This window comes from Bufo bufo, chromosome 5 (genome assembly GCF_905171765.1).
Source record: "Bufo bufo chromosome 5, aBufBuf1.1, whole genome shotgun sequence".
Classification (NCBI taxonomy): Eukaryota; Metazoa; Chordata; class Amphibia; order Anura; family Bufonidae; genus Bufo; species Bufo bufo.
In genome coordinates, this window is record NC_053393.1 from 436,295,396 (window position 1) to 436,319,835 (window position 24,440).

The following is a 24,440-nucleotide window of genomic DNA, read 5'->3' on the forward strand; positions in this document are numbered from 1 at the left end:
AAAATGGCTGCCAGATCGTGTTCTGTGATAGGGTGGGGGTGTGTCCATGTGCTGAAACGTCTCAATTGGCTGTCCTGTCCCACCTGATGGATGCGTGATGGGTCAAAGTTCGGCGGAATGCAAAAGAATATGGCGCCGGTGGACATCACCATATGTTCGGCGAATCGCGAACGTGTAAAGTTTGCCACCAAACCATCTCTATTAATTATTATGTTAAAGGGGTTTTATGGGATTTTATTATTGATGGCCTATCCTCAGGATAGGTCATCATTATCAGATCGGAGGGGATCTGACACCAAGCGCCCCCTCTGATTAGCTGGTTGAAGAGAAGGCTGCGCTCCGAACGCAGCCTTCCCTGCATTGTTTACCTGCTCGCCATAGACATTGCAGCGGTGAGCAGGTGTAATTACAAGCCATCCCATTCATTTCAATAGGACGGCTCGTTCCTATTCAAGTGTATAGGAAAGAGCCATCCCATTCAGTGCGATGTTGACTGTGACCAGATAAACATTGAAGGGAAGGCTGCGCTTGGAAAGTGCGGCTTTGTCTTCAACCAGCTAATGATTATTTGAAATATCTTAAAAAAGTAGAACTGTTTGGGTGACAGATTCAAATGAATGGTGTTTCTGCACAGCTGTGCAGGGAATACCACTCCTCTTCAATCTAAGGGCTCATGCACACAAACTTTTTTGCGTTCCGTATACGGGCCGTATTTTTATTCCGTATACGAAACCATTCATTTCAATGGCTCCGCAAAGGATGCTGTCCGTATCCTTTGCTCTGTTCCGTGGCCCCGCAAAAATTATGAAGCATGTCCTATTCTTGTCCGTTTTGCGGACAATAGGCATTTCTTTAATGGGCCTCCTGTTCCGTTCAGCAAATTGCGGAAGGCACACGGGTGGCATCCGTTTTTTTGCAGGCCTAAAAAAATGGCACGGTCGTGTGCATGAGCACTAAAGGTGCATTTAGACGCCCAGATAATCGGTTAGATAGGGCTAGGTACGCTCACGTTAGTAAATATAGGCCACTCTATTCTATGGCATTTTAAAAATATAGTGAAACCTTACCACTGCTATGAGATGATCACCTCGTTATCCAGACCAGGCTTCTTGTGGCAGATTTTCGGTTCCACCACATATTAAGCCTACTGGCCATCTTCTTTGATAAGACCTGACCAGAATGTCAAAAACCCAGTTGCATAAAGTTTGTATATTAAAAAGGAGAACAAGATAAAAGGAATTGGAATTATTATAAACTATAACCAATACTGATTTTAATGGAAGACTCTGATATTACAGTATATACAAAATTAAAGTTAAGTATATTATATTAAGTTATTTCTAAGATTGGGTGGATCTTGCAGTAGGAGCACCCTTTCCTTGCTGGTCGGAGGGTTTTTTTCATATACAAAATTAAAACTTTTTTCAAGAAAGTCTATCAGGAAGACTAGTGTGTAACAGTGATCAGTCTGATGTAAAAAGTGCAGTGCTGTATTGCCTGTGGCAATGCCCCGAATATAAGCCGGAACAGTTCCAGTCTTCTGCTGCTCAGCTGCTGCCTGGGAAGTAGTCTTCGGTTCTGAACACTGTGGGAGGCTCGTATCTTGCTGGCTGAGTTCTCTGAGAAGATGCTGCTTTCTATATTCATGATACAAAACAAAAACACATAGAAATACAATCTGGACCAAATATACAAATAATATATTTCAAGGAGACCTACCAAACAAAGGTCTAAAAAAGTATTTAAAGAGAACCGTTCACCTCTCCTGACATGCCTGTTTTAATAGCTTTATGCATTCCCCATGTAATAACAATTCTGGAACATCTATTCTTATGTCTCTATGTTGTACCATTCCTTTATTTCTACTAGAAGTTATGTATGAATTGCTAGCAGTCTGCAGTAAGGGTACAGATGGGTGTTACCAGCTGGAGGTGTGTCCCAGCATAGTCTTACTGTATCCAATCAGTGCTGCTGGTGTCCGACTGTGCAGGTACCCCCCCCCCGCCCACTGGTTACCACCCCTCTGTACCCTTACTGCAGACTGCTAGCAATTCATTCAGAACTTCTAGTAGAAATAATAGGAATGGCACAACATAGAGCCATAAGAATAGATGTTCCAGAATTGTTATTACATGGGGGATGCATGTAGAGATTAAAACAGACTCAAAGGAGCTGCTAAAGTTTGCACGTCGACCTCTCCTGTAGGTGCAGTATTTGATGATTTCCATCCGCACAATGGCGCTCACTGGCCACAGCTACCAATTGCAGACCAGTTGAAATGAGCTTTGATTGGTTAGCTTGGGTAACTAGGCCAGTTTGGCCCAGTATCTCCATGACAGAAATGTCCCTCTTCAAGTCATCTTCCGTATTTTTCATCCCATAAGACGCACCTTTTCCTCCCCAAAAGTGGGGGGAAATGCCCCTGCGTCTTACGGGGCGAATGCTGCCAATTTACATCGCAGTCTGCGATGTATCAGTGGGGAGGAACTGGAGTTCGGGAACTTTCGGTGGAGCCCGGTGCAGTCACTGTACTCTTACACTGGGCCCGCCGCTCACAGCAGTATTTCTAGTAATCACTTCTCTGGTAACAGTAATCCTTAACCTCTTAATAAATGTAACTAAAGTTGTGCTCTCCCCTGTATCAGCACTTACTAACAAGCATCCGGAGCAGGCAGAGTGGCTGGCAGCGTTACGTCACTCACTGACGTCGCGTGCCTGCTCCGCCTGCTTAATTCATAAAGTGGGAGGAGCAGGCACGCGACGTCAGTGAGTGACGTAACGCTGCCAGCCACTCTGCCTGCTCCGGATGCTTGTTAGTAAGTGCTGATACAGGGGAGAGCGCAACTTTAGTTACATTTATTAAGAGGTTAAGGATTACAGTTACCAGAGTAGTGATTACTAGAAATAATACTGTGAGCGGCGGTGGGACAATGTTATGGGGGGGGGAAAAATCGGTGGATGATACATATATAGCAGTGCCATCCACAGATGCCCCTCCCCATAACAGTGCCATCCACAGATGCCCCTCCCCATAACAGTGCCATCCACAGATGCCCCTCCCCATAACAGTGCCATCCACAGATGCCCCTCCCCATAACAGTGCCATCCACAGATGCCCCTCCCCATAACAGTGCCATCCACAGATGCCCCTCCCCATAAAAGTGGCATCCACAGATCCCCCATTGTCATCCACAGAATCCCCCCATAACAGCGCCATCCACAGATCCCCCCATAACAGCGCCATCCACAGATCCCCCCATAACAGCGCCATCCACAGATCCCCCCCATAACAGCACCATCCACAGATCCCCCCCATAACAGCGCCATCCACAGATCCCCCCCATAACAGCACCATCCACAGATCCCCCCCATAACAGCACCATCCACAGATCCCCCCATAACAGTGCCATCCACAGATCCCCCCCATAACAGCGCCATCCACAGATCCCCCCCCATAACAGCGCCATCCACAGATCCCCCCCATAACAGCGCCATCCACAGATCCCCCCCATAACAGCGCCATCCACAGATCCCCCCCATAACAGCACCATCCACAGATCCCCCCCCATAACAGTGCCATCCACAGATCCCCCCCATAACAGTGCCATCCACAGATCCCCCTCCATAACAGCGCCATCCACAGATCCCCCATAATAATGTCATGTACAGAGCACCATTAGTTCAAAACACACCAAAAGCACACCTTTTGGTTAAAATTTTTTATTTTTTTATTATTTTCCTCCTCAAAAACGTAGGTGCGTCTTATGGGTCGGTGCGTCTTATATGGCGAAAAATACTGCATGTGTTCTGAATGGGAAGATGGAAATGCTGATCTCCCCTGAGAATAAAAGGATTGGGCATGTTGAAATTAAACATGCCCAACCCTTATTTTCCCTGACATCAGCCAACAGTGAAGAGTCCTGAAACCCCACACACATTAGTTGGGCTGCGTACAACGTTTTTCTTCTGGCCGATTCTTGGCATATTTGCCGGGTTGCATAGATATTGGGGCTAGATGCCGGAATGCAGAGAGGTCCAGCTGGCTGTTCCCTCCTGGAACAGCCGGCTGGATCTCAAGCGTTAGTGTAAAACTAGCCTTATGTGCACCGTAAGCCTAAGATCCAAGTTGACAGATACTCACAGAAGGAGAAAAGAGAGGGGAAGAACTGAAATTCTGGAAGATTTTCTTAAGTGGATTAGGGAATGTCCCAAGGTTGGTTTCAGCCTGTGTAACCTGTTCCTCCATCTGTGCAACATTACTTCCAACTCTCTTCACAAAGGCCTGTTTGGAACCAAATACAACAGCACAATATTCACTAAGAAATGTCCAGCTTTAATGTCATGAAAAACAATGAAGCAGATTTATTAATCCAATAGGTAACGTAAAATTCAAGGTGTTGTCCTACAAAAAATTTTTTTTGTTTTTTCAAACCAACACCTGGATCTGAATACTTTTATAATTGCATGTAATGAAACAATTTAGTATAGCCACTGAGTTCAATAAAATCTGTATAGCGCCACCTGCTGCTTTGGGAAGGACATGCCCCCTGAGCTGTGACAGGAAGACAGATGCAGCAGAAAGGACATTGAAATCTAGAAGAATAACTGAGGCAATTAATGGGAAGATCTCCAACATTACAGAATGTGCTACCCAACTTTACCAGGTGCCTATGGGTACTTTCACACTTGCGTTTTTCTTTTCCGGCATAGAGTTCCGTCCTAGGGGCTCTATACCGGAAAAGAACTGATCAGGATTATCCTAATGCATTCTGAATGGAGAGCAATCCGTTCAGGATGCATCAGGATGTCTTCAGTTCAGTTTTTTTGACTGATCAGGCAAAAGATAAAACAGCAGCATGCTATGGTTTTATCTCCGGCCAAAAAAACTGAAGCATGCCTAAATGCTGGATCCGTCATTTTTTCCCATAGGAATGTATTAGTGCCGGATCCGTCCTTCCGGTCTGTGCATGCGCAGACCGAAAAAAAATTGAAACTGATCCATTTGTCCATATGACAAACGGACAGACTGATCCGTTCTTGCAATGCATTTTTAAGACGGATCACTTACTTGGGGCAGTCGCAAAGGGGTTAATCTTTAAGGGGTTGTCCACTTAGTAGATATATTCCAGTAATGCCACACACTAGGGCTGGTCAATTTATTAAATTAATTAATGTGCCCTTTTTATCCATATGATTTCCTTTTTAAGAAAACTGCAAAAATCTAATTTTTGGTGAGGAGTCATGCATCATCACATCCTAAGTAATCCTGGCGCGGGTGGCAGGGACTGAACAGACCTAACACAGGCTGCACTGATACACTGCTTCAGATCAGTGTGGGAGTCTGGCATTTACCGACAGCTGGGCTTAATCCCCCTAGATGCAGCAGTCAATAGCAACTGCATCTAGGTAGTTAGAGGATGGGGGCTCCTTCTGTCCTATCTGCCTCCCCTTCACATTGAGCCGATGCACTGCCATGGCAGCCGGACGCCTAACGAAGGCCCCAAGAATTGCCACGACTATATGCCTACAAGGCTGTGCCATAAGCGGAATGTCACTGTTATAGTGACGGGATATAATGCATTGTCATACAAGATATACCAATGCATCATAAAAGCGATGTCCCCTAGATGGACTCAAAAATAATAATTAACCCCTTCCTCACCAGCGTATAAATTTACAGCGCAGGGCAGGTCTTTAAAGAGGTTTTCCTCAGCGTAGGCCATCAGTATGTGATCGGTGGGGTCCAATACCCGGGACCCCCGCCGATCAGCTGTTTGAGAAAGCACTGGGACCTTCTCCGTGCTTACCAAGCACACTGCCGTACATTGTGCAGTGGCTGTGCTTGGCATCTCTGAACCCGGACAACCCCTTTAATATCTAATTACCAGAGGACCCCTTTAAACTGCCCTTTGAACAACATAAAAATTTGAAAAAATAACAACTGTTATTCTTCCTATTCCCTTCCCCCGAATGAAATAATAAATGTGAACCGAGAAATCCCATAAATAACTACATCTCATTGTGCAAAATAGGAGCCTCATATGGTGACAAAGATGGACAAATGAATGAGGTACGGCTCTTGGGATGAGGCGATATATTTGGGGTCTCCAATTTCATATGGAGGCACGACAGGCTTTTTTGTCTGATCCCCCTTGAAGGTTGTAAAACATTATATTGCCATGTTCTTATGATGCTCAGATATGTGACAGACACCACAACCCTCTGATCCTACATGAGATATTTCCACTTCAAGCATTTGGCTTACTGTATTTAAGGGTAGTTTGTACAAAGCTTTGACTGGGCAGCGATCTGGTCAGAAGAACTGATAATTAGGAGACTAAACTAATAGTTGGAAAGTGTTTGCTCCAGATGGTGGCTCTTCTACCATCTTACAGTCACTGCAGATGCTGCAGCAATTACCAGTACGCGTTTCAGTATTTCCCTTGCCTGTCCCAACAATGCCAGGTTTTCCATCATAAGGAGCAGTTTGACTCCTCGACTTTCAGGGTCTGGTTTGATCAGAGTTAATTATATAAACCATGTGGATCGTCATACGACATGAAAAGCTTTACATGTGCGGGCAGCATTAGTGGCAACACAAGCATCATTTATCATGCAGAGTAGCGTCTGAATCCATACCTCAAGCAAGTCTATTTTCTGGTACAATTTTCTCATTTCTGCAGCTTTAGTGTAAATCTGAGGCACTTTTTCATTAACCACTTGAGAAGTGTCATTTCTAATCTGGGGAATAAAATCATTGGAATCAGTGATAAATAGCAGACTCAAGTGGCACTAAAATGTGAAGGATCTTCTGGTAACATGTAGTAGGTGGTCAGTATGCAGTATATCAGGATGACATGATTATTCAGTATTAAACCAGGCACAATCCCTTGAGGGACAAACTCATCTGAATGTAGCGATACTTTTCACGTATCAATCTGCTGCTTCTTTCTGGAGAAAATGTACTTTTAATCCATATGCAAATTAGTAGTTAAAGGGAACCTGTCACCGGGATTTTGTGCATAGAGTTGAGGACATGGGCTGCTAGATAGCCGCTAGCACATCCGCAATATCCAGTCCCCGATTTGATACATATGCAAATTAACCTGAGATGAGTCCTGTATGTGAGATGAGTCAAGGACAGGACTCATCTCAGGTTAATTTGCATATGTATCAAATAGTTTTTTTGCACAATAAAAGCACACAGAGCTATGGGGAATGGGTACTGCGGATGTGCTAGTAGCCATCTAGCAACCCATGTCCTCAGCTTTATACACAAAATCCCGGTGACAGATTCCCTTTAAGTGCACTGGGGCAGGTCCAAGTCCACATTTACTCCTCCCCTTCATTATTGATTGACAAGGCCAGGTGAGATGATTGCCATCACCATTTTAGCAATGAACCTAGCAGTAAAGGTGCAAGTATAAATGGAGACCACCTATGCTTCAGCTAACCCTTTCAGGACCCTGCCATTTTTCACCTTAACCCCTTAAGGACTCAGCCCTATTTCACCTTAAGGACTTGGCCATTTTTTGCAAATCTGACCAGTGTCTCTTTAAGTGCTGATAACTTTAAAATGCTTTGACCTATCCAGGCCATTCTGAGATTGTTTTTTCGTCACATATTGTACTTCATGACACTGGTAAAATGAAGTAAAAAAAAATCATTTTTATTTATTAAAAAATACCAAATTTACCAAACATTTGTAAAAAATTGCAAATGTCCAAGTCTCAATTTCTCTACTTCTATAACAGATAGTAATACCTCCAAAAATAGTTATTACTTTACATTCCCCATACGTCTACTTCATGTTTGGATCATTTTGGGAATGATACTGGTGGGGGATCTGTGGATGACACTGGTGGGGGATCTGTGGATAACACTGGTGGGGGATCTGTGGATGACACTTATGTCATCCACAGATCCTCATAAGTGTCATCTACAGATCCCCCATGGCCCCGCAACTGTTAAATACATTCAATCCGATCTATATCTAAATCTGCCCCAGCTCCCTCGGTCATGCGCCGCCTGCCCCAGCTCCCTCTGTCATGAGGGAGCTGGGGCAGGCGGCGCATGACAGAGGGAGCTGGGGCCGGCGGCGCATGACAGAGGGAGCTGGGGCCGGCGGCGCATGACAGAGGGAGCTGGGGCCGGCGGCGCATGACAGAGGGAGCTGGGGCAGGCGGCGCATGACAGAGGGAGCTGGGGCAGGCGGCGCATGACAGAGGGAGCTGGGGCAGGCGGCGCATGACAGAGGGAGCTGGGGCAGGCGGCGCATGACAGAGGGAGCTGGGGCAGGCGGCGCATGACAGAGGGAGCTGGGGCCGGCGGCGCATGACAGAGGGAGCTGGGGCAGGCGGCGCATGACAGAGGGAGCTGGGGCCGGCGGTGCATGACAGAGGGAGCTGGGGCCGGCGGCGCATGACAGAGGGAGCTGGGGCAGGCGGCGCATGACAGAGGGAGCTGGGGCAGGCGGCGCATGACAGAGGGAGCTGGGGCAGGCGGCGCATGACAGAGGGAGCTGGGGCAGGCGGCGCATGACAGAGGGAGCTGGGGCAGGCGGCGCATGACAGAGGGAGCTGGGGCAGGCGGCGCATGACAGAGGGAGCTGGGGCAGGCGGCGCATGACAGAGGGAGCTGGGGCAGGCGGCGCATGACAGAGGGAGCTGGGGCAGGCGGCGCATGACAGAGGGAGCTGGGGCAGGCGGCGCATGACAGAGGGAGCTGGGGCAGGCGGCGCATGACAGAGGGAGCTGGGGCAGGCGGCGCATGACAGAGGGAGCTGGGGCAGGCGGCGCATGACAGAGGGAGCTGGGGCAGGCGGCGCATGACAGAGGGAGCTGGGGCAGGCGGCGCATGACAGAGGGAGATGCCGGTCTGTGCAGTCTTAATGCTATACTTACGGTACTACAGTAAGTACCGAACAGTGCGTATACATTTAGATATAGATCAGATTGAATTTATTTAACAGTTGCGGGGCCCAGTGTATTAGAGTAGAGTCACTGCACCGGGATCCGCCATGAGTGTCCCCGCTTCCTCCCTCCACACTGATACTTCGCTGGCCGCGCTGTGCAGCATGGCGGCCAGCAAAGTATCCGCTTTATAAGACGCACGGCCATTTCCCACCCACTTTTGGGGGGGGGGGCGTCTTATAAAGCGAAAAATACGGTAATAATGAATGATTTCAGCGGACATCCTGTTCCGATTAACCCCCGCCGTGCCACAATGTAGTTATAAAGTTAGGACGTACCGGTACGTCATGGGTCCTTAAGGACTCGGCAAACATGGTGTACCGGTACGTCCTAAGTCCTTAACCACTTAAGGACCACAGGTTTTTACAAATTGGCACTGAACAACTTTGACGGTTTATTGCTCGGTCATGCAACTTGGCACCCAAATGAATTTTACCTCCTTTTCTTCTCACAAATACAGCTTTCTTTTGGTGGTATTTGATTGCTTCTGAGATTTTGACATTTTTCTGATATTAATCAAAATAGACCGCAATTTTCTCAAATAATTTGTATTTTTAACTTTTTCTGGTAAAATTGTTCAAATATAATTACATTTCTATACAAGTTTGTGTCAGAATTTATTGTGCTACATGTCTTTGATAAAAAAAAAATCCAATAAGTGTATATTTATTGGTTTGCGCAAAAGTTATAGCGTTTACAAACTATGGTACAAAAATGTGAATTTCCGCATTTTGAAGCAGCTCTGACTTTCTGAGCACCTGTCATGTTTCTTGAGGTGCTAGAATGCCAGGATAGTATAAATACCCCCCAAATGACCCCATTTTAGAAAGACACCCCAAAGTATTCGCGGAGGGGCATGGTGAGTTCATGTACGATATAATTTATTTAATATAATTGACACTTTCTGAGGAAAAAAATAAATAAATACAGTTTCCATTTCTGCTAACTTCTGGCAAAATATTTTTTTTATCTCCCACGGACTCACTATGCCCCTCAGTGAATACCTTGGGGTGTCTACTTTCCGAAATGGGGTCATTTGTGGGGTGTGTTTACTGTTCTGGCATTTTGGGCGGGGCTAAATTGTGAGCAACCCTGTAAATGCTAAAGGTACTCGATGGACTTTCTGCCCCTTTACGCACCTAGGCTGCAAAAAAGTGTCACACATGTGGTATCGCCGTACTCAGGAGAAGTAGGGCAATGTGTTTTGGGGTGTATTTTTACATATACCCATGCTGGGTGAGAGAAATATCTCTGTAAATTGACAACTTTGTATAAAAAGGTTTTAAAAAAGGAGACTTTTGTATTACTTACCAGTAAAGTCTCTTTCTCGCTCTTCCTTGGGGGACACAGGAAACCATGGGTATAGCTCTGCTCCCTAGGAGGCGTGACACTAAGTGAAAGCTGTAAGCCCCTCCTCCATCAGCTATACCCCTCAGCCTGGAGAAGAGACTGCCAGTTGCGTGTCCAAGTAGTGAAAGATAACCACCAACCGGAAAAAAGAACTGTCGAGCCCCAACGGGGGCAACCAAGCCGGAACCACAACTGTAACCCAAATGAAGGGCGGGTGCTGTGTCCCCCAAGGAAGAGCGAGAAAGAGACTTTACTGGTAAGTAATACAAAAGTCTCCTTTTCTCGCCCATATTCCTTGGGGGACACAGGAAACCATGGGACGTTCCAGAGCAGTCCCAGAAGGGAGGGACCAGAACAAACTAGACCAACACCAGAGGCATCAATCAACTGCCGCCTGCAACACCAGACGGCCTAAAGCAGCGTCAGCCGACGCATGAGTATGCACCCTGTAGAACTTGGTGAAGGTGTGCAAGGAGGACCAAGTGGCCGCCTTGCAAATCTGCTCCGTAGAAGCCCGATTCCTCTGAGCCCAGGAAGCCCCGACCGCTCTAGTGGAGTGAGCGGTAACACCAAGGGGCGGAACCTTGCCCTTGGCGAGATAAGACTCAGTAACAGCCATCTTGACAAAACGGGCGATAGCAACTTTGGATGCCGCCATCCCTCTGCGCGACCCCTCCGGAACCACAAAGAGCGAGTCAGTACGCCTGAAAGAGCTGGTTACCTCCAGGTAAACCTTGAGCGCCCTGACAACGTCCAGGCGATGAAGCTCCCTCTCCCGCGGGTGGGAAGGGGAAGGACACAAAGAGGGGAGAACGATGTCCTCGTTCAGATGAAAGGCGGAGACCACCTTAGGAAGGAAGGAAGGGACCGGACGAAGAACCACCTTGTCCTGGTGGAACACTAGGAAAGGTTCCAGACAGGAGAGTGCAGCCAATTCGGACACCCTCCGAAGAGAGGTGACGGCTACAAGGAAAATAACCTTGCAGGACAGAAGTCGCAAGGAAACCGTCCGCAGAGGCTCGAAAGGGGAAGCCTGGAGCGCTGAGAGAACCAGGTTCAGGTCCCAGGGCGGTACCGGAGGACGGTACGGGGGAACCGCGTGAGCCACACCCTGAAGGAAGGTCTTGACAGGACCAAGGGGGGCCAGTGGGCGCTGAAACAAAATGGACAGCGCAGACACCTGACCCTTCAAAGAACTAAGGGCCAGCCCTTGGGCCAGTCCGCTCTGCAGGAAGGACAAAACGGTGGGGAGAGAAAAGCGGAGCGGAGGAATCCCCAGATCGGCACAGAACCCCAAAAAGGTCCTCCAGGTCCTATAATAGATCCTAGAAGAGGACGGCTTACGGGCGCGGATCATGGTGCGGACGACGTCCGCAGAAAAACCCCTACGCGTCAGGACGGTGGTCTCAACAACCACGCCGTCAAACGTAGGGACCCTAAACGCGGGTGGAAGATCGGTCCCTGAGAGAGAAGATCTTCCCTGGCGGGCAGCGGCCAGGGCGCGTCTGCCAGGAGCAGCATGAGGTCGGCATACCAAGACCGGCGGGGCCAGTCCGGAGCGACCAGAATCACCGAGACGCCTTCCGCCGCTATCTTCCGAAGGACCTTGGGCAGGAGAGGGATGGGAGGGAATATGTATGGGCGCGCGAAGCCTCGCCAAGGAAGAACGAGGGCGTCGGCTCCGCAGGCTCCCGGATCCCTGGCCCTGGACAGATATGCGGGGACCTTGTGATTGAATTTTGAGGCCATGAGGTCCACGTCCGGTATGCCCCAACGAAGGCAAATGGCCTCGAACACCTCCGGGTGAAGAGACCACTCGCCGGGGTCGACGGTGGTGCGACTGAGGAAGTCCGCCGCCCAATTGTCCACCCCTGGAATAAAAATTGCAGATAGGGCCGGGACGTGGGCTTCCGCCCAACGGAGAATGCTGGTGACCTCCCGCATTGCTGCAACGCTGCGAGTGCCCCCCTGGTGGTTTATGTACGCCACGGCCGTGGCGTTGTCCGATTGCACACGAACTGGATGACCCTTCAGCAGATGAGTCCAGTGTCGCAGAGACAGAAGGGCCGCTCTCAGCTCCAGGACATTGATCGAGAGTTTGGACTCCGATGGAGACCAAATGCCCTGGACGGATCGGGGAGGAAACACGCCTCCCCAGCCCAAGAGACTGGCATCGGTTGTAACCACCAACCAGTTGATCGGCAGAAAGGACCTGCCCAGAAGAGGGGACTGCAACCACCAGCGGAGAGATGACCGTACCGGAGGCGATAGATGGAAGGGATGATCCAGAGACTCCGGCGATTTGTCCCAGGAGGAGAGGATCGCCCGTTGGAGAGGGCGGGAGTGAAACTGCGCAAATGGGATTGCCTCGAAGCAGGCAACCATCTGCCCCAAGACCCGCATGCAGAAGCGGAAGGACGGTCGACGGTGGAGAAGGAGACCCTGAATCGCCCGACGGAGGGTCAGACGTTTTTCCGAGGGAAGACGTACCTCCGCCGCTTCCGTGTCTAAAAGCATTCCCAGGAAGACCAGTTGTCTGGCGGGAGGAAGGGAGGACTTGGGGAAGTTGATGACCCAACCGAATCTCGCCAGAGTCTCTAGAGTGAGATCCACGCTGGCAACCGCTTGGGAAAGGGACGGAGCCTTGATGAGGATATCGTCCAAGTACGGTAGCAGAAAAACACCCCTGGAACGGAGTAAGGCCAAAACCGGGGCCAGGACCTTGGTGAACACCCGGGGGGCTGTTGCCAGCCCAAAGGGAAGGGCGACAAACTGGAAGTGGAGGTCCCCCACGGCGAATCGGAGGAAGCGATGGTGACACCGGGCTACCGGAACATGGAGGTAGGCATCCTGTATATCGATGGAAGACATGAAATCTCCCTGCTCCAGGGAAGCCACCGCGGAACGGAGGGACTCCATCCGAAACCGTCGAAGGAAGAGAAAACGGTTGAGCTTTTTGAGGTCCAAAATGGGCCGCACCGAACCTCCCTTCTTGGGAACTACAAAGAGGTTCGAATAGAACCCTTGGAACCTTTCCTCTAGAGGAACGGGGGTAATCACCCCTCTGTCCAGTAAGGCTTGAACAGCCGCGGAGAACGCAGCCGCGCTTTTCGGGTCCCGCGGGGGGCGGGAGCGAAAGAACCGATCTGGAGGGAAAGACGCAAATTCGATTTTGTATCCTGAGGACACAATTTCGAGAGCCCAGGCGTCGGAGATGTGAGCCATCCAGATGTCCCTGAAAAGGAGGAGCCGGCCCCCCACCCGGGTGGGTGGGGGCGCGCCTTCAGGCAGAGGATTGCTTTGCTGCGGGTGTGCGGGCAGCCTGCGGCCTGCGCCAGGAGGGCTGTGCCCGAAAAAACGGCTTCCTACGTTTATCCTGGGGAGGGGCCGAAGCGGCAGCTGCGGGGGGAGCCCCAGAGGTCCTGCGGGAGGACCGAAAACGAGACGCACCGGGGCGTCCGCGGGGGGCGCCCCTGGCTTGGGGTTGAGGGAGATGGGTGCTTTTACCACCCGTGGCCTCCGAAATAAGCTCGTCTAGGCGGACCCCGAAAAGGCGGGAACCCGCAAACGGTAGCCCCGCCAAGGAACGTTTGGAGGCAGCGTCCGCTTTCCAAACTTTCAGCCAGAGCTCCCTCCTGACGGAAACCGCCAGGGCGGAGGAGCGTGCAATAAGGGCTCCCGCATCAAGGGAGGCCTCACAAACAAAATTCCCGGCCCGAATAATAAGCTGGGCCAAGGAACGTAGGTCCTGGATGGGGACGTCCGAGTCCAACTCCTGTTCCAGCTGCGCACCCCAAGCAGAGATTGCTTTACCTGCCCAAGCAGAGGCAAAAACCGGTCTGAGAGCAGAACCGGAGGCAGCAAAAATGCCCTTGGAAAGGGTCTCCATGCGACGGTCCTCCGCTGACTGAAGAGAGGACCCGTCGGGAACAGGGATGGCCGTGTTTTTTGACAGACGGGCCACAGGGGGGTCCACCTTGGGTGGGGACGACCAGGTGGCCACGACATCGGCTGGAAATGGATAGCAAATGTCCAGCTTCTTGGGATTGACAAAACGGGCGTCCGGGCGAGCCCAAGCCTTAGACACCACGGAGGAGAAATCAGAGTGGATTGGAAAGACTTTTGAGGCCTGCCTGGGTCTGATAAAGGAGACGCTAGCTGCGTCAGAGCTAGGGGGGTCATCCTGCACCTTAAAGGTGTCACGAATATCCGAGATGAGTTGACTCATCGCTGAGGCTAGCTTGGACGGCAGGGCCGAGTCCATTTCCAAATCTGAAACCGCCAATTCACCTTCAGAGAGCGAATCCTTTGGAGAGGAGAGGCTCGTCTGGGTGCGCACGCGTGGCGGGGAGAGGGAGGCATCCGAGGAGGAGGCTCGCTCTACTCTAAGACGCTTCTGAGAGTGCCTAGCTCGGGAGGGGTCACTAAGAGGGAGTGAACCCGCTGCAGCGGCAGAAGCGGTGGACCCGGAGGGCGCGACAGTAAAAGTAGCGTCCTGCGGGGTAGGTGGCCTGTCTATTAGGCGGCCCACGACATGAGTGAGGCTTTCCACGGCCTGGGACAGGGATCTAGCCCAGTCAGGCGGGTCAGAGGAAGCAGGGAGCGACACAGCGGGCGACTGAGGCTGCGGTGGAGCTCGGCATGCAGGACAGTGCGGATCAGACTGCCCCCGGGGAAAGGGTTCCCTACAAGCAGTACAGGCATGGTACCAAGGCTTGGCAGCTGCAGAAGGGTCTGACATGGTGGAAAAAAAATGTTGCCTTATGGGAGACCCCAGGGCAAAAGGAACGGAGATTACACCCAACAACAGTACTGGCACGGAGGGGGTTAACAGTCCTACCAGACCCTGCAAGCGGCAGCAGCAAGGGAAGCAGACTGAAGGAGGCTGTGGAGGAGAGGCAGCCGGCACGGGGATGAACAGCTTCAGGATCGGACGTAGAGAGGATTCCACGCAGTATGCGATGTGGAGCCCGACGAAACCGGAAGTAGCGGAGCGCTATGAAGCTCCGCCCACCCCTTGCCGCGCTGAAGAGACGCAAAGCCGCGCGCGCGCGGCAAAATGATTTTAACCCCCAAGATTGGATGAGTGCCGGCCAGCTATGGCGCCTGTTCGTGCCAAGGAAAAACGCCCCCCCCCCCCCCCCCCCCGCCGCGCCTGATGTGGCAGACGGCCCCAGCCTACAGCCGTCCCTGAAGGCATGAGTTCGTGCCCTGCCGCTAATAAAGTGAATTTTTGCCCTGACAAAGTCCCCCCCAAATGATACCCGGTAAGGTGCCGGTAAGATATGCCCATGGGGGGGGGGGGGGGGGGGCTCGATGTAGCAGCAGTGGGAAGGAAGGGGAGGCTGGAGCAGCCACTCTCACCATACGCTGTCTTCGCCCTCAATCCATCCAGCAGGGTCGCCCCTTCAGCTACTGGCACCGCAGTGGCAGGAAGCCGGGGGAGGGACTTGGCGTGCGGGCGACCCTTGAGCTGGCGGGACGCAGGGGAGCGAGGCTGCCCTGGTCCACCTTGTCTTCTGTGGGGGAGGCGGCAGTGCGGAATTACCGGCACTGGCGCAACTCAACCCCGGGAGAAACAGAGGGGTCTAATGCGCCTCTGTTGTCCCTGTAAGTAGAAAAAAATCGAATTAAAACAACAAATAACGCAAAAAAATAAAAAATTATAGGAAAACAACCCTGCATAAGCAGGGGGTGTCTTGCCTCCTTGGACACTAAGCAAAAACTGGCAGTCTCTTCTCCAGGCTGAGGGGTATAGCTGATGGAGGAGGGGCTTACAGCTTTCACTTAGTGTCACGCCTCCTAGGGAGCAGAGCTATACCCATGGTTTCCTGTGTCCCCCAAGGAATATGGGCGAGAAAGTTGTCATTTACAGAGATATTTCTCACACACAGTATGGGTATATGTAAAAATACACCCCAAAACACATTGCCCTACTTCTCCTGAGTACGGCGATACCACATGTGTGACCAAGATGCGCAAAGGGGCCAAAATTTCAATGAGTACCTTTAGGATTTCACAGGGCATTTTTACGCATTTGGATTCCGTGAGGGGTATGGTGAGTTCATGTAAGATTTTATTTTTTGTCACAAGTTAGTGGAATATAAGACTTTGTAAGAAAAAAAAATATATAAAAAAATCAATTTCCGCTAACTTGTGCCAAAAAAAAAAAATCTTCTATGAACTCGCCATGCCCCTCAAAAGTGATTTTTATAGTGCCGCAGCGATTTTACGATGTTTTTGAAGTGATCAGAAAGAAAAAAAAATTCTGTCACTGCGGTGGGGCAGACTGAACGCAAGTGTGCGCACAAGATCAGGCCTGATCGGGCGAACACTGCGTTTTTTGTAGAGCTTATAGAACATGCCCTATTCTTGTCCGCGGACAAAAAAAGGCATTTTCTATATAGTTCTGGCATTGTGCGGATCTGCAAAATGCGGAAAGCACATTGCCGGTGTCCGTGTTTTGCGGATCCGCAAAACACATACGGATGTCTGAATGGAGCCTTACAGGTGATCAATGACAGGGGGGTGATCAGGGAGTCTATATGGGGTGATCAGGGGTTAATAAGCGACAGGGGGGGGGGGGGTGGTGTAGTGTGGTGATTGGTGCTACTTACAGAACTGCCTGTGTCCTCTGGTGGTCGATGCAAGCAAAAGGGGCCACCAGAGGACCAGGTAGCAGGTATATCAGACGCTGTTAACAAAACAGCGTCTAATATACCTTTCTGATGCGATTATTTTAACATCTACAGCCTGCCAGCAAATGATCATCGCTGGCAGGCTGTAGTATAACGTCCGAGCAGCGCGCCACTGTTCACGCGAAATCTCGGGTCTCACGAGATGACGCCTATTGGCGTTAGTGTGACCTGAGAGAGCCGCCACACTCACGCCTTTCGGTGTTAGTGTGACGGCAAGCGGGATTAAGAAATGAAAATACTTAAAATATTACTTTATCGTAAATATATTCCCAAATACCTTTCATTAGTTATAATGGCTCGTTTTGTCTAGGGAGCAATCATTAGAGGAAATAAAATGGCCGCTATCCTATTAGTACACACAAAACCTGTCCTAATCACACAGCAGGACAATTTACCTCATAGCACTGAGGTAAAGAGCTGCCTCATCCTCTTCTCTGCTCTACTTGTCAGGGATTATGATCCTGAATACATCTGATAAAATCTTCAGCCAAATCTCTGTGGCAATGGAGTTTATGAGGAGAAATGAAGTACAGAGAAGACAGGCTGTGATAATGGAGACTGCATACAAGTGCTGCTGTTCATTATCCACACCCCCACCTCCTCTCTGTACTTCATGTCTCCTCATGAAATCCATACCTACAGAGATTCAACTGAAGATCTTATCTTCTGTATTCAGGATCATAATCCCTGATAAATAGGAGAGGAGGATGAGGCAGCTCTTTAACTCAGTGTTGTGAAGTAACTTGTCCTGCTGTGTGATTAGGACAGATTTTGTGTGTACTAATAGGAAGGCGGCCATTTTATTTCTCCTAATGATTGCTCCCTAGACAAAATGAACCTTTATATCTAATGAAAAGGTATTTGGCAATATATTTATTATAAAAGTAATATTTAAGTATTTTCAGTAATTTTATTTTCTGAAAGGTAGAATCCCTTTAAGAACCAGGCAATTTTTTGGAAATTTGACATGTCTCAATTTATGTAATAAATTGGGATCACTTTTACTTACCGAAGCCATTCTGAGACACATTGTACTTCATGATAGTGGTAAATTTGAGTCGACATGTTTCGCCTTGATTTATAAAATAAAATCCCAAGTTTACTGAAAATTTAGAATAATTAGCAATTTTCAAAATTTGAATTTCTCTGCTTTTAAGATGCATACTAATCCTCAGGATTGTTTTTTTTCCTGTTCTGACGGATCAGAAGAATGGAAAAATAAATGGTGATGTGAACTCAGCCTCAGCCAGCGTGTCCTATGCATAAATCACACGTGATTCCCAGTTATGGACACTGTCCCCAGTAAGAGTGATTCCCAGTTATGGACACTGTCCCCAGTAAGAGTGATTGCCAGTTATGGACACTGTCCCCAGTAAGAGTGATTGCCAGTTATGGACACTGTTCATTTCTGAGGAGCGCAGAGCATTGTACTGATTTATAATGCTGTGTGTCTCTGCATGACCTGTATCTACTGAATTATACTGGAATAATGCTGCGAGTATAATTCTGTACAAGTAAGGTCATGCAGAGACAAACAGCATTATAAATCATTATAATGCTGTGCGCTCCTGCAAAACCAGCAGTGTCCATATCAGGGAATCACGCTCACACACAGAGCGCGATTCCTGCACAGGACACAATCGTCTGAATGAGCCCTTAATCAGAAGGGTTTCTTTAAATAAGGGAGTGGTTGGTGTAACATGTGCAGATATGCATTTAAAACATCTAGCACTAGGGACACTTTCATGGTTGATCGCTTTATAGATTGTGACTCTCATCATATCGTATATGTTATTTTTTGTGTTAAATGTGATCAGTATATTACGTAAAATGTACTCCCAGAAAACTAAAAATTCTCAACTTAAAAATTAGACTGCTATATTTGGTCAAACATATAATTATATCAGACCCGAAAGCTCCATCCGTGTCAGATCAGAGCCCCCCAACCTCCCATCAGACCCCCCCAGCCCGCATCATACTCAGATCAGCCCCCATCAGCCTGATCGATCTCCTAACTCCTCCCATCAGACCCCTCCGTCTCCATCAGACTCAGATCAGATCTTATCAGTCTCAGAATGAACCACCCAGCCCCAACTGCTAAACGTACATTATAAAGTGTGTAAAACACCATACAAATGTTTTACACTGATGCCCAGGACTTACCATATCCAACATCCCAACAAACTCATCCACTCTCACAAGTAAATCTTCCAAGCTCTTTTCCAAGTTCTCAATCTGAAACAACACAGGCAGATTAATCAGTTTAGAGATGAGCAGTCTGTGCTTTCTGCTGCTCTGTTATCCCTTTCTTTCCAGAGTGGATTCTATTTTGCTTAAAGGGGTGTCCTTAAAGGGGTTGTCTCACTTAAGCAAATAGCATTTATATGTAGAGAAAGTTAATTCAAGGCACTTACTAATGTATTGTGATTGTCCATATTGCCTCCTTTGCTGGCTTGATTCATTTTTCCACCACATTATGCACTTCTGGTTTCCATGGTTACGGCCACCCTGCAATCCAGCAGCATTGGCAGCGCTTGCACACTATAGGAAAAAAAGTACTAGCCTATGTGAGCTCCCACGGTCCCAGCTACCAGAGAGGTTGGCGCTTTTTTCCTATAATGTGCATGCACGACCACCGCTGATGGATTGCTGGGTGGCCGTAACCATGGAAACAAGCAGTATATAATGTGATGGAAAAATGAATCCAGCCGGCAAAGGCGGCAACATGGATAATAACAATACATTAGTAAGTGCCATACATAATTTAAAATAACTTCTAAAATTCCCTACACGTGGTCGGCCGACCCTAAATGTCGGCAGGTATACAGAAACCGCAATATGAGTGTGTGACAATCACACACCCATATTGCGGTTTCTGTATACCTGCCGACATTTAGGGTCGGCCGACCACGTGTAGGGAATTTTAGAAGTTATTTTAAATTATGTATTTTATGCTATAACATATATGTGATTGAATTTTATGAACTATTGGATTTTATTTATAACTAATAAATATATTGAATTGACGCCATAGTGAGAGTGCTCGCTTATACTGTTTTCCATTTACCCATTTCATTAATTGAGGCAGGGAGTCCTCTATTTGAGCTAGTAGCACCATACCATCTACAATCAGAAGTGAGCCACCCCATTGAACTTATTCAAGAATAGGACATGTTCTATTTCTACATCGTGCTGCCCCATAGAAATGAATGGGTCCGCAAAATCAGGCCAATTATCAGGGATGAGCTTTTTTTTTTTTTTTTAGAAACACTTATTCCTGATAATTGGCCCGTGTAAAAAAGATGGTCATCACCCGATGAATGCGCAATTTCTCATTTATTAGGGGATTGTCTTTCGGAAGTCATCGAAAATGGTTTCTGTGCAGCAGATTGGCCTGTATGAACAGCGGTCTGCCAAAAAAAAAACGCCCCAAAAAAGTTGCGTGCATTCCGCATTTTATGGAACTTCCGGCCCACAATCGAACAGTCCTATCCTATTTTTTTTTTGGGGGGGGGGGGGGGGGGGGCAAAGGTGACTAAAAATAAATAAATGGCGAATCGCAGTTTTTATTTTATAATTTTTTTTTACAGTGTTCACCGCATAGGAGATATGTTTTTATATTTTAATAGTTTGGACTTTTCGGACGTGGCGATATGTTTATTTATTGTTTATATATTTTATATGTAAAATTGGGAAAGGGGATGATTTATACTTAAAGGGGTTCTGCAGTTTGTTTTAACTGATGATCTATCCTCTGGTTAGATCATCAGCATCTGACCGGCGGGGGTCCGACACCCGGGACCCCCGTTGATCAGCTGTTTGAGAAGGCAGCAGCGCCGCAGCCTTCTCACTGTTTACCGCTGGCCTAGTGACGTCACGACTAGTATCAACTGGCCTGCATTCAAGTGAATGGAGCTTAGCCGCTCCCAGGCCAGTTGATACTAGTCGTGATGTCACTGGGCCAGCGGTAAACAGTGAGAAGGCCGCGGCGCTGCTGGAGCGCCGCTGCCTTCTCAAACACCGACACCCGGGACCCCCGCCGATCAGATGCTGATGATCTATCCAGAGGATAGATCATCAGTTTAAACAAACTGCAGAACCCCTTTAATATTTGTTGTTTTTTTACTTTTTATTTAATAACCATTTCCCCCTTAGGAGCTAGAACCTGGGATCTTTTCAACCCTTGTCCTATTCACCCTGATAGATCTCTATCAGGGTGAATAGGACCTCACACTGTCCTTGCTGCCCAGGGCATAGTACACACAGCAGCAGGGAGCCGACTATGGCAGCCAGGGCTTCAGTAGCATCCTGGCTGCTATGGTAACCGATCGGAGCCCCGCTATTACACTGCTGGGGCTCTGATCGGAACTGCCACTGCCACAAATGAGAAGAGGTGAGAGGACTCTGTGGCCATTGCCACCAAAGATTTTAATACTGGGGACAGGGGGTGCACTGCGCCACCAATGATAATTAACGTTTAATATACAAATAAAGCCGGCGGCAGAAACACATTGCCCGCACCCGACAGGTGCATGCGATCAGCATGCAGCACCGAGGCGTTAATTGCCGCGGATCACAGCGCCCTGTCAGAGGCAGGGTGCCGGCAATGTGTTTCTGCCGCCCCCTGCATTTGTAATGTATTAAACGTTAGTTATCATTGATGGCGCAGTGGCCACAGACCCTTCCCTCCTCCGCGCTCTCATTGGAGGCAGCAGCACAGGGGGGAGGGAGAGACTGCTTCCTTCTTCCCTGTGCTGCTGAGGGAACATGGCGCACGCTGAGAGCAGCGCGATCCATGTTCTCTGATATTGGGCTGTGCAGTAGCTCAGCCTGGTATCGATAAAAGATAAATCGAAAGTTCGATGACCGAAACAATCCTACGCTAATCCTGCATTTATGCTGCCCAACCAGGAAGGCAATTATAGGGAAGGGATTGTTCCCTCTCAATAATTGCCTGCTTGTCAGTGGAGGAAAGAGCTACATTAACATGCAGCGATCACTTCCACTGTATGTCGGTATACTGTATTGTGCTTAACTGGGGTGTTTGGTTCTGCTGGGGCAGTATATTTGCTGCACTGTGGTATTTGGTTCTGCTGGGGCAGTATATTGTGCTGCACTGTGATATTTGGTTCTGCTGGGGCAGTATATTTGCTGCACTGTGATATTTGGTTCTGCTGGGGCAGTATATTTGCTGCACTGTGGTATTTGGTTCCGCTGGGGCAGTATTTTGTGCTGCACTGTGATATTTGGTTCTGCTGGGGCAGTATATTGTGCTGCACTGTGATATTTGGTTCCGCTGGGGCAGTATATTGCGCTGCACTGTGGTATTTGGTTCTGCTGGGGCAGTATATTGCGCTGCACTGTGGTATTTGGTTCGGCTGGGGCAGTATATTGCGCTGCACTGTGGTATTTGGTTCGGCTGGGGCAGTATATTGTGCTGCACTGTGGTATTTGGTTCTGCTGGGGCAGTATATTGCGCTGCACTGTGGTATTTGGTTCGGCTGGGGCAGTATATTGTGCTGCACTGTGGTATTTGGTTCTGCTGGGGCAGTATATTGTGCTGCACTGTGGTATTTGGTTCCGCTGGGGCAGTATATTGCGCTGCACTGTGGTATTTGGTTCTGCTGGGACAGTATATTGCGCTGCACTATGGTATTTGGTTCTACTGAGGTGGTATTTTGTGATCCAATATAGCATTGCTGACCCTGCCTACTTGTGTTGCTCCGCCTTCTGTCAATTTATACCCGCCTACAACATGGGGTCACTTTTAGTTGTTTTTTTTATAGGACCCCCAGTCCACCCCTGGTAAATATGGAAGCTTCTAGCTTCCATATAACCTGGCTGGTTGGTGGGACCCAGAGCTAGGTATGGCATGGTCAAGCAGCAGGGCTGCTGTTTGGCCACTGGGTCCCGCTGCTGGCCGGGATGGCGCCACAGCGCTGGTGGTCGCCGTGCAGCGCCGCGCCAATTTTAGGTTAGGACCCACTCATAGAGGCGACCTTGGCGTGGTGAGTGGGCTTATTGCCTTTTGATCAAAATGTACACAAATGTCTCATTTAGCATGTAGCATGGAGGTAGTACACATGCGCTATTCAGTGCTGTCTCCTGCAGGGATGAGATCATAGCAGTGGATGTGCGATTCATTTCTTCTTCTCTCTTATTATTTTATACATGGAAGCTTCTAGCACCTGGTAGTTGTAACCCCCATCATCCTACTACAATATGTCCATGGCACACCCCATTAGGAAAGCAACCTGCAGCGGTCACATGGACGAGACCCCGGAGTACAGGGGCCCCGGATCAGATGAAATCCGCTCCAACATCATCAGGGACTGCTGCCGCCGATTTCCCTGTGGATTCCTCCCGACATTTCCCACAGCCATTCTGGTAAGTGTGCAGACACCGCATTCACTGTTAGGGAAGCAGTTTTACGTAAAGTGGGTCAAATCCGTAAGGAGCCAGCACTAGAGCGCCCAAATGCGAGAAGGATGGGGTTAATAACGACGGCCGTTAGGCCAGTAACCGTCTAACCGACCCCGAGAGCTCGCGGCCTAATGCACCTGACAAGCGGCAGACCGACAATCACATGACCTTCCAGGCCACGCCCTCACCTCAGAGCTCTGCTGCGCAGGGAGGAGGTAAGTGGACAGCTGAGCCGCTGTGGATCTTCCGTCGTCACATGACTCTGTGGCGACCAGTTCCTCGTCAGCCAGGAGCCCCAGTGAGGCGCCGCTGCAGGCGCTTTGACTTTGGGAGACATGACCGCTGTCCCCTGGGCTCCCGCGGGAAACGCCACCTCCCGCCTCTTCTAAGGGCTCCCACTGCCCCGCACCAGCCGCCACCTCCATACGACTTGAATCCCGAGCTCCCTGCCTGATGCACGTGACACGGTAGTTTACACATCTCTAACGGGCGCCGAGTCGGGTCAATCTTGTACAGGAAGCGTTTAGCCCACAGCGCGGGGCTAGAGCACGTGACCGTCCTGTGGAGACCTGGAACAGGCTTCCCGCTCCGATGCTGCTGCTTCTATAACTCGCCTTATTGTTTGGTCCAAGTAGCAGACATTGGGGGAGATTTACTAAGCTACATACCTTAGACTTCTGCCTGAAGTTGCACCACAAAACCAGCATACCGTCCATGCCTTGTGCTAGATTAACCCCTTAAGGACCCTGGGATTTTCTTTTTTTGTGTTTTCATTTTTCCCTCCCCGCCTTCCCATAGTCCTAGCTTTTTTCCCCCTATAATCTCTGTTCAGGTACTGCGCCATGCCCTCCCTATACACCTTCACTATCTGTCAGTGCCCAAGAACACACAGTATACAGTAGCTATACACCTTTAGATTGGTGATTACCTGTTTCTGAGTCTATTCCACTGTATGTCCTGTGTCTTCTTTTTCTTTCGCTCTCGAATTAAAAGGGGA

The 24,440-nt window shown here is 49.1% G+C and overlaps 1 protein-coding gene across 1 annotated transcript; it reads right to left on the reverse strand.

Moving 5' to 3' along the window:
• Window positions 1-1,253: 1,253 nt before the first annotated feature.
• LOC121002181 (biogenesis of lysosome-related organelles complex 1 subunit 4-like) lies at window positions 1,254-23,923 on the reverse strand. The gene is made up of 5 exons (XM_040433520.1): window positions 23,632-23,923; window positions 19,184-19,255; window positions 6,640-6,741; window positions 4,142-4,282; window positions 1,254-1,637 (listed from the first exon to the last, which is right to left on the reverse strand). The coding sequence occupies exons 1-5, from the start codon at window positions 23,866-23,868 to the stop codon at window positions 1,548-1,550; spliced, it is 642 nt and encodes a 213-aa protein (XP_040289454.1). The 5' UTR covers window positions 23,869-23,923; the 3' UTR covers window positions 1,254-1,547.
• Window positions 23,924-24,440: the final 517 nt, after the last annotated feature.

Bases quoted from the DNA above. Each gene is read 5' to 3' on its own strand.
- LOC121002181 (XM_040433520.1), bottom strand. From the start codon at position 23,868: ATGGAGGTGGCGGCTGGTGCGGGGCAGTGGGAGCCCTTAGAAGAGGCG. The intron at 19,256-23,631 runs GTGAGGGCGTGG...GTGTTGTTTCAG, and splicing joins CTGCGCAGCAGAGCTCTGAG to ATTGAGAACTTGGAAAAGAG. The intron at 1,638-4,141 runs GTGAGTATCTGT...TCATGAATATAG, and splicing joins CCCCTCTCTTTTCTCCTTCT to AAAGCAGCATCTTCTCAGAG.